Raw genomic sequence first — 10,888 nt, 5'->3', positions numbered from 1 at the left:
ATCCTCCAGAAAGTGGAGGATGCAGCTCCACGACACGATACATTTAAAAAAAAAAATGGACAGGATTACAAACACAGACTGACAAGATCAAATAGACAGAAGCCTGCAGTATGGCAGACCAATCCAAACTCCTCTCTCGGCATGTCCAGCCCACTCATTATCTCAGCCAATCATGGCTAGTGGGAAGGTTGCTGACTTTTTCTGTTTCTAAACCAACTAGGCTCGTAAAAAATGTATTTGTATTTACAGAAAGCATACAAGTTTGTTATTAAGGCACATGAAAATTCACATGTTCCAGAAGGCATTTCTGCCAAAAAACGCATTTTGATTAAAAAAAACGTTCAAACGGCTCTCCTGTGAAGTCGTGACTTGCGACATACACCTAGTTTTCTGAATCGGGTCACATATGGTCATACATTTGGCAGGAGGTTAGGAAGTGCAGCTCAGTTTCAACCTCATTTTGTGGGCAGTGTGCACATAGCCTGTCTTCTCTTGAGAGCCAGGTCTGCCTACGGTGGCCTTGCTCAATAGCAAAGCTCACTGAGTCTGTACACAGTCAAAGCTTTCCTTAAGTTTGGGTCAGTCACAGTGGTCAGGTATACTCTGTTTAGGGCCAAATAGCATTCTAGTTTGTTCAGGTTTTTTTGTTATTTCTTTCCAATGTGTCAAGTCATGATTTGTTTGGGTCTAATTGTGTCAGTCTCTTTCTCTCTTCTCTCTCTCTGCTCTCTCTTCGCTTTCTCTTCGCTTTCCCTTCGCTCTCTCTCTCTTCTCTCTGTGTGTGTCACCATAGCACCAGGAGCCATCACCATGGGAACCAGGGCTTGTCAAAGAAGAAGTGATCTGTCTGGTTACTATGGAAACAGCTAAATACATTCCAACAGTAAACATACAGTACAGTGGCATTCAGAGTGACCAGTGAGATTGGAGCTAAATATCACCAGGGTCAGAACCAAACAGAGTGATGAGAGTGGTGTGAGAGAGAACACAATCTGATTACATTCAGTTACTTTTCGATCACTTTCCACTTAAGAGGCATTAGAAGAAGACAAAAGGATCCTTCAAATGCATTTTGTGTGTCATCATATAAGACTCTGACTTGTGTTCTCCCTCAGGTGGAACAAATTTAACCAATTTAATTTAAACGTGTGACTTTTTTTCGATGACTAATTGAATGTCAGATTTTTTTTGTCACAAACATTTTTTTAATGTAAAAGTAATCGAATAAGTAATCATCTACTTTTTGAAAAGTATCTGTAATCTGATTCTAATATTTTAGCTGGTAACTGATAACAGTTACAGAGAAAGAGGCTGGCGCTCCCACTGACTGCCTGAAATAAAGGATATTCGGAGTTTGAGTCTCTGCATTACCAGCGAGGCGGGAGAGAGGCGGGGCGCGGGAAGCTGTGACACCAAGAGGTGCATCAGTAACGGAATCACTGTTTACCAGCCAGCCGGTAATTAGTGATGTCAGTTTGTTAGAGCGTGAGGACAACGGAGAGGAGCGGCCAGTGGAAGAGAGAGTGGCGTGGAGCCACCGGGGTGATAATGGGGCAGTGGCGCGTGAGGAGGCGATGACAAAGCCTTTACCGCTGCAGCGCGACCTAACCGGATAACATCACCTACACACACCGGGGAATCTTTTTTCACCTAGTTTTACCGAGCCTGCACTCTCTGGGCCAGTGCTACTGGATTACCGAGTTACCGCGCTAAACTAGCGATTGTATCTATCTTGGCGACACCCAGAGAAGGGTGGATGAGGCGGGAGATATGAGGGTCCACTGCGCCCACTCTGGATTATAACGTCACCATCTAGCTGCTTTAAGGATAGGCTATCGCTTCTCTTGTCTGCTTTCACTGGATCTCTGTTGCCTTCATTTACCCATGTAGGTTAGTTCGAGTTCTGTCGTCTTTCTATGGAGCTTTCTCTATGTAAGTGCCATTATCTCCCGGTATCTGCTGCTCTCTAGGCTACTGTGTGTCTACTGTCTGCTGCACCCAACCTGTGGAGAGAGGGAGAGTTGAGGGAGAAAAGATAGAGAGTTGGGGGAGAGAGAGAGGAAGTGGGGGGAAAGATAGAGCAAATTGGGGGAAGAGAGAAAGGCAAAGAGAGAGAGAGACAGAGATCTGCAGGTTATTTATCTGTTGGAGCTACAGTCTGCCGCCAGGGGCTCTGATGAGTGAAGCCCTGAAAAGGAGCTGTCTGACCAGGGAGAACTAGGCTGTCCTCCTTCCTGTCTGTCTGTCTGTCTACCGGAGAACACTGGGACAGTAGTGCCTGTGGACCCGATGCTGTGTGCACCTGATGGTCGGCGTGCCCGCTGTTTCCTCTCGCTGGTGGGAGAGGCTCAAGACGTTGTGTCCAGAGCGCGCTAGGAGGATGCTGCGCCAGGTGTGTTTGTGAGAGAGAGAAGGATGTTTGTGTGTTTGTGAGAGAGTGAAGGATGTTTGTGTGTTTGTGAGAGAGTGAAGGATGTTTGTGTGTTTGTGAGAGAGAGAAGGATGCTTGTGTGTTTGTGAGAGAGAGAAGGATGTTTGTGTGTTTGTGAGAGAGAGAAGGATGTTTGTGTGTTTGTGAGAGAGAGAAGGATGTTTGTGTGTGTGAGAGAGAGAGAAGGATGTTTGTGTGTTTGTGAGAGAGAGAGAGAGAAAGGATGTTCATGTGTTTCTCTGTGTATATATGTGTGTGTGTGTGTGTGATTCAGGTGTTGCAGGCAGGCCTGAGGAGCTCTTTCCAGGCTCTGGGTCGGTTCGTGGCGAGCCACCCAGTCTTCTTCGCCTCCGCCCCCGTACTGGTGTCTGTCCTGCTGGGGGCCAGCTTCAGGTAACAGACACACCTACACATACAGAGCTCAATGTTATATTTTTTTATTCAGAAAAAGAAGCCACATGGCGTGAAGGGCCACAGCATGTTGATTGGTGCAGGCCTGTAGCAGACTCCTAAATTTGATGCAATGTTTGATGGTGCAGGGCCTGTAAGCAGACTCCTTCCAAATGATGACATGTTTTGATTGGTCACCTTAGAGCCTCTTTTGATGAGCCAAGGTAGCCTCCTCTCATGATGACATGTTGATCTGGTTTGCAAGGCCTGTAGCAGATCCTCCATGAAATTTGATTGCGGCCTGTAGAACCTCCTGATGATGCTTTATTGGTGCAGGCCTGTAGGCACTCCTAAAATGTATTTGACATGTTGATTTGGGTGCAGCCGTGTAGCAGGACCTCCTCAATGACCCTGACCATGGTTGATTGTGTGCAGGCCTGTAGCAGTACTCTCCTCATAGATGACATGGTTGATTGTGCAGGCCTATAGCACGACTCCTATATGATCGACCATGTTGATTGGTGTGCAGGGCCTGCTTAGACAACTTCCGTATAATGATGACAATGTTGATTGGTGCAGGCCTGTAAGAACGTCCTTCATGATGGCATGTTGATATTGCGGTGCAGCGCCATTGTTGAGCAGAACTCTCCAATGATGACATGTTGATGTGCCGTGCAGGCCTGCTAGGCCGACAGACTCCTCCATGATGACATGGTCATTGGTGCAGGCCTGTAGCAGACTCCCTCCATGATGACATGTTGATTGGTGCAGGCCTGTAGCAGACTCCTAAATGATGACATGTTGATTGGTGCAGGCCTGTAGCAGACTCCTACATGATGACATGTTGATTGGTGCAGGCCTGTAGCAGACTCCTCCATGATGACATGTTGATTGGTGCAGGCTGTAGCAGGACTCCTTCATGATGACATGTTGATGGTGCAGGCCTGTAGCAGGACTCCTTAATGATGACATGTTGATTGGTGCAGGCCTGTAGCACTCCTTCATGCATGACATGTTGATGGTGCAGGCCTGTAGCAGACTCCTCCATGATGACATTGTTGATTGGTGGCAGGCCTGTAGCAGACTCCTCTCATGATGACATGTTGATTGGTGCAGGCCTGTAGCAGACTCCTCATGATGACCATGTTGATTGGTGCAGGCCCGTAGCAGACTCCTCATGATGACATTTGATTGGTGCAGGCCTTAGCAGACCTCCTCCATGATGACATGTTGATTGGTGCAGGCCTGTAGCAGACTCCTCCATGATGACATGTTGATTGGTGCAGGCCTGTAGCAGGACTCCTCATATGACATGTGAATTGGTGCAGGCCTGTAGCAGACTCCTCCATGATGACATGTTGATTGGTGCAGGCTTGTAGCAGACTCCTCCATGATGACATGTTGATTGGTGCAGGCGCTGTAGCAGACTCCCCATGATGACATGTTGATTGGTGCAGGCCTGTAGCAGATCCTTCCATGATGACATGTTGATTGGTGCCAGGCCTGTAGCAGACTCCTCCATGATGACATGTTGATTGGTGCCGGCCTGTAGCAGACTCCTCCATGATGACATTTGATTGGTGCAGGCCTTGAGAGACTCCTCCATGATTACATGTTGATTGGTGCAGGCCTGTAGCAGACTCCTCCATGATGACATGTTGATTGGTTGCAGGCCTGTAGCAGACTCCTAAATGATGACATGTTGATTGTGCAGGCCTGTCCGTGTGCCAGTCGGACTCCTCAAAATTGATTACATGTTGATTTTGGTGGACAGGCCTGTAGCAGCTCCTCTCATCCATGACATTGACATGTGCAGCTTGATGTGCTGGTGCAGGCCTGTAGCAGACTCCTAAATGATGACATGTTGATTGCGTGAGGCCTGTAGCCAGACTCGCTAAGATGCATGACATGTTGATTGGTGCAGGCCTGTAGCAGACTCCTCCATGAATGACATGTTGATTGGTGCAGGCCTGTAGCAGACTCCTGAAATGATGACAGTGTTGATTGGTGCAGGCCTGTAGCAGACTCCTCCATGATGACATGTTGATTTGGTGCAGGCCTGTAGCAGACTCCTCCATGATACATAGTTGATTGGTGCAGGCCTGTAGCAGACTCCTAACCATGATGACATGTTGATTGGTGCAGGCCTGTAGCAGACTCCTCCATGATGACATGTTGATTGGTGCAGGCCTTGTAGCAGACTCTCCTAATGATCATGTTGATTGTGCAGGCCTGTAGCAGACTCCTAATGATGACATGTTGATTTGGTGCAGGCCTGTAGCAACTCCTCCATGATGACATGTTGATTGGTGCAGGCCTGTAGCAGACTCCTAAATGATGACATGTTGATTGGTGCAGGCCTGTAGCAGACTCCTATGATGACATGTTGATTGGTGCAGGCCTGTAGCAGACTCCTCCATGATGACATGTTGATTGGTGCAGGCCTGTAGCAGACTCCTCCATGATGACATGTTGATTGGTGCAGGCCTGTAGCAGACTCCTAAATGATGACATGTTGATTGGTGCAGCCTGTAGCAGACTCCTAAATGATGACATGTTGATTGGTGCAGGCCTGTAGCAGACTCCTCCATGATGACATGTTGATTGGTGCAGGCCTGTAGCAGACTCCTAATGATTGACATGTTGATTGGTGCAGGCCTGTAGCAGACTCCTAAATGATGACATGTTGATTGTGCTGCAGGCTGTAGCAGACTCCTCATGATGACATGTTGATTGGTGCAGGCCTGTAGCAGACTCCTCCATTATGACATGTTGATTGGTGCAGGCCTGTAGCAGACTCCTAAATGATGACAGTGTTTGATTGTGCAGGCCTGTAGCAGACTCCTCCATGATGACATGTTGATTGGTGCAGGCCTGTAGCAGACTCCTCCATGATGACATGTTGATTGGTGCAGGCCTGTAGCAGACTCCTAAATGATGACATGTTGATTGGTGCAGGCCTGTAGCAGACTCCTCCATGATGACATGTTGATTGGTGCAGGCCTGTAGCAGACTCCTCCATGATGACATGTTGATTGGTGCAGGCCTGTAGCAGACTCCTCCATGATGACATGTTGATTGGTGCAGGCCTGTAGCAGACTCCTAAATGATGACATGTTTGATTGGTGCAGGCCTGTAGCAGACTCCTCCATGATGACATGTTGATTGGTGCAGGCCTGTAGCAGACTCCTCCATGATGACATGTTGATTGGTGCAGGCCTGTAGCAGACTCCTAAATGATGACATGTTGATTGGTGCAGGCCTGTAGCAGACTCCTTCATGATGACATGTTGATTGTGCAGGCCTGTAGCAGACTCCTTAATGATGACATGTTGATTGGTGCAGGCCTGTAGCAGACTCCTAAATGATGACATGTTGATTGGTGCAGGCCTGTAGCAGACTCCTCCATGATGACATGTTGATTGGTGCAGGCCTGTAGCAGACTCCTCCATGATGACATGTTGATTGGTGCAGGCCTGTAAGCAGACTCCTAATGATGACATGTTGATTGTGCAGGCCTGTAGCAGACTCCTCCATGATGACATGTTGATTGGTGCAGGCCTGTAGCAGACTCTTCCATGATGACATGTTGATTGGTGCAGGCCTGTAGCAACTCCTCCATGATGACATGTTGATTGGTGCAGGCTGTAGCAGACTCCTCCATGATGACAGTTGATTGGTGCAGGCCTGTAGCAGACTCCTCCATGATGACATGTTGATTGGTGGCAGGCCTGTAGCAGACTCTCCATGATGACATGGTTGATTGTGCAGGCCTGTAGCAGACTCCTCCATGATGACATGTTGATTGGTGCAGGCCTGTAGCAGACTTCCTCCATGATGACATGTTGATTGGTGCAGGCCTGTAGCAGACTTCCTAAATGAATGACATGTTATTGGTGCAGGCCTGTAGCAGACTCCTCCATGATGACATGTTGTTGTGCAGGCCTGTAGCAGACTCCTCCATGTATGACATGTTTGATTCGGTGCAGGCCTGTAGCAGACTCCTCCATGATGACATGTTGATTGGTGCAGGCCTATAGCAGACTCCTAAATGATGACATGTTGATTGGTGCAGGCCTGTAGCAGACTCCTAAATGATGACATGTTGATTGGTGCAGCGGCCTGTAGAATACTCTTCATGATGACACATGCTGATTGGTCAGGCCTGTAGCAGACTCCTCCATGATGACATGTTGATTGGTGCAGCCTGTAGCAGACTCCTCCATGATGACATTTGATTGGTGCAGGCCTGTAGAATACTCCTTCATGATGACATGTTGATTGGTGCAGGCCTGTAGCAGACTCCAAAATGATGACATGTTGATTGTGCAGGCCTGTAGCAGACTCCTCCATGATGACATTTTGATTGGTGCAGCCTGTAGCAGACTCCTCCATGATGACATTGCTGCAGGCCTGTAGCAGACTCCTCCACTGGACATGTTGATTGGTGCAGGCCTGTAGCAGACTCCTAAATGATGACATGTTTGATTGGTGCAGGCCTGTAGCAGACTCCTTCCATGATGACATGTTGATTGGTGCAGCCTGTAGCAGACTCCTAAATGATGACATGTTGATTGGTGCAGCCTGTAGCAGACTCCTCCATGAGACATGTTGACTGGTGCAGGCCTGCTAGCATACTCCTAAATGATGACATGTTGATTGGTGCAGGCCTGTAGCAGACTCCTAAATGATGACATGTTGATTGGTGCAGGCCTGTAGCAGACTCCTCCATGATGACATGTTATTGGTGCAGGCCTGTAGCAGACTCCTAAATGATGACATGTTGATTGGTGCAGGCCTGTAGCAGACTCCTAAATGATGACATGTTGATTGGTGCAGGCCTGTAGCAGACTCCTCCATTATGACATGATGATTGGGTGCAGGCCTGTAGCAGGACTCCTCCATGATGACATGTTGATTGGTGCAGGCCTGTAGCAGACTCCTAAATTATGACATGTTGATTGGTGCAGGCCTGTAGCAGACTCCTCCATGATGACATGTTGGTGGTGCAGGCCTGTAGCAGACTCCTCCATGATGACATGTTGCAGAAAGTTATTCTGCTATTGTGTGTGTGTGCGCGCGCGTGTGTTTAGTCGGTACAGAGTGGAAGGTAACGTGGAGTCCCTCCTGGTTCCTAAACACAGTCTGGCGAAGATAGAAGGAAACCTGGTGGACTCACTGTTTCCTGTCAAACAGGTCTGTTATCTACTATTTACTGTCTAATAGCTCTGTCTCTACTAGTATCTACTATTACTGTCTAATAGCTCTGTCTCTACTATTATCTACTATTATCTACATATCTACTAGTATCTACTATTATCTATTATATCTACTATTACTGTCTAATAGCTCTGTCTCTACTATTATCTACTATTACTGTCTAATATATCTGTCTCTACTATTATCTACTATTATCTACATATCTACTAGTATCTACTATTATCTATTATCTACTATTTACACTGACTAATAGCTCTGTCTCTACTATTATCTACTATTACTGTCTAATAGCTCTGTCTCTACTATTATCTACTATTACTGTCTAATAGCTCTGTCTCTGCTATTATCTACTATTACTGTCTAATAGCTCTGTCTCTACTATTATCTACTATTATCTACATATCTACTAGTATCTACTATATCTACTATTACTGTCTAATATCTCTGTCTCTACTATTATCTCACATATCTACTATTATCTACTATTATCTACTATTAGTCTAATAGCTCTGTCTCTACTATTATCTACATATCTACTATTACTGTCTAATATCTCTGTCTCTACTATTATCTACATATCTACTAGTATCTACTATTATCTATTAGTATCTACTATTACTGTCTAATAGCTGTGACTCTACTAGATCCTACTATTATCTACTATTATCTACTATTATCTACTATTATCTACTAGTATCTACTATTATTGTGCTAATATCTCTGTCTCTACTATATATCTTAACTATCTACTATATCTACTATATACCTACTATTATCTACTATTATCCTACTATTATACTAATCTTTTACTGTCTAATGCTGTGACTCTCTACTAGATCCTACTATTATCTACTATCTATCTACATTAATTATTCTCTAGTATTACTACTATTACTGTCTATAGCTCTGTCTCTACTATTATCTCCCTACTATCTACTATATCTACTATTATCATTAACTACTAATAATCTACTATTATCTACGTATACTGTTAATATCTCTGTCTCTACTATTATCTACATATCTACTATTATACTTACTATTATCTACTATTAGTCTAATAGCTCGTCGTCTCTACTATTATCTAACACTACTCTACTTTATTATCTTAACATATTATCTACTATTATCTACTATTATCTCACTAATATGTCTAATAGCTCTGTCTCTAACTATTAATCTCACATATATCTACTATTAGTCTATGTAGTCTACTATTATCTACTATTATCTACATATCTACTAGTATCTACTATATCTACTTCTCTATTATCTTACTATTAACTGTCTAATATCTCTGTCTCTACTATTATCTACATATCTACTATTATCTAACTTCATTATCTACTATTAGTCTAATAGCTCTGTCTCTACTATATATCTACTATACTATATGTCGTACTAATCTCTGTATCTACTATTAATCTACTATTTATATCTACATATTAGCGTCCTAAAATATCCTCTAAATTCTCTACTATTCCGTCACATACACTTCATGCCTAAAAAAAACTATAGTCTATAAAACTAAAAAACGGCCCCTCTCTATTATCTACCAAAAAAAAAAACCTATTAATCTACTATCAACTAAATAGAGCTCTGTCTCTCTACTATACTATATCTACTAGTATCTACTATTATTCTAACTAGTCTCATGCTTCTTACATACTATATCTACATATCTACTATATCTACGTATTATCTACTATTATCTACTATTAGTCTAAGTAGCTCTATCTCTACTATTATCTACATATCTACTATTATCTACTATCATCTACTATTAGTCTAATAGCTCTGTCTACTATTATCTACTAGTATCTACTATTATCTACTATTAGTCTCATAGCTCTGTTTTTACTATTATCTACATATCTACTAGTATCTACTATTATCTACTATTAGTCTAATAGCTCTGTCACTACTTTTATCTACATTTTGTCTACTATTATCTGCATATTATACACATTATCTAGTATGATATACATTTTAGCTACATATTTTCTACTATCATCTACATATTATTTACTATTACAGTGCATTCAGAGTATTCAGACCCATTCACTTTTTCCACGTTACAGCCTTATTCTAAAATGGATTAAATATTTGTTTCACTCATCAATCTACACACAATAGCCCATAATGACATCACAATAGCCCATAATGACATCACAATAGCCCATAATGACAAACATTTTGCAAATGTATTAAAAAGAAAAAACGGAAATATTACATTTACATAAGTATTCAGACCCTTTACTCCTTTGGCAGCGATTACAGCCTCGAGTTTTCTTGGGTATGACGCTACAAGCTTGGAACACCTGTATTTGGGGAGTTTCTCCCATTCTTCTCTGCAGATCCTCTCAAACTCTGTCAGGTTGGATGGGGAGCGTCACTGCACAGCAATTTTCCGGTCTCTCCAGAGATGTTCGATCAGGTTCAAGTCCTGGCTCTGGCTGGGCCACTCAAGGACATTCAGAGACTTGTCCTGAAGCCACTCCTGCGTTATCTTGGATGTGTCCTTAGGGTCGTTGTCATGTTGGAAGGTGAACCTTCACCCCAGTCTGAGGTCATGAGCGCTCTGGAGCAGGTTTTCATCAAGGATCTCTCTGTACTTTGCTCTTTTCATCTTTCCCTTGATCCCGACTATTCTCCCAGTCCCTGCCGCTGAAAAATATCCCCACAATATCCCCACACATTTTTTTATTTTATTTAGTTAACCTTTATTGAACTAGGAACTATAAATATATGGATGAGCGATGGCCGAATGGCATAGGCAAGATGCAGTAGATGGGATAGAGTACAGTATATACATATGAGATGAGTAATGTAGGGTATGTAAACATT

The 10,888-nt window shown here is 43.8% G+C and overlaps 1 protein-coding gene across 1 annotated transcript in view; it reads left to right on the top strand.

Annotated features, from left to right (window-relative positions):
• Positions 1–1,384: 1,384 nt before the first annotated feature.
• The window catches only part of LOC112076003 (patched domain-containing protein 1-like), a gene marked incomplete at its 3' end in the record, with an annotated part of 52,093 nt that continues 42,589 nt past the window's right edge, over positions 1,385–10,888 (top strand). The window contains exons 1-3 of the mRNA XM_070441142.1: positions 1,385–2,392; positions 2,706–2,824; positions 7,915–8,010. Of these exons, the coding sequence (XP_070297243.1) occupies positions 2,306–2,392; positions 2,706–2,824; positions 7,915–8,010 (302 nt within the window). The remainder of the gene's footprint in view (positions 2,393–2,705; positions 2,825–7,914; positions 8,011–10,888) is intronic.

This window comes from Salvelinus sp. IW2-2015, unplaced genomic scaffold (assembly GCF_002910315.2).
Source record: "Salvelinus sp. IW2-2015 unplaced genomic scaffold, ASM291031v2 Un_scaffold3509, whole genome shotgun sequence".
NCBI lineage: Eukaryota > Metazoa > Chordata > Actinopteri > Salmoniformes > Salmonidae > Salvelinus > Salvelinus sp. IW2-2015.
Note: the sequence above shows the minus strand (reverse complement) of the source record. Positions and strands in the feature narration are given on the sequence as shown.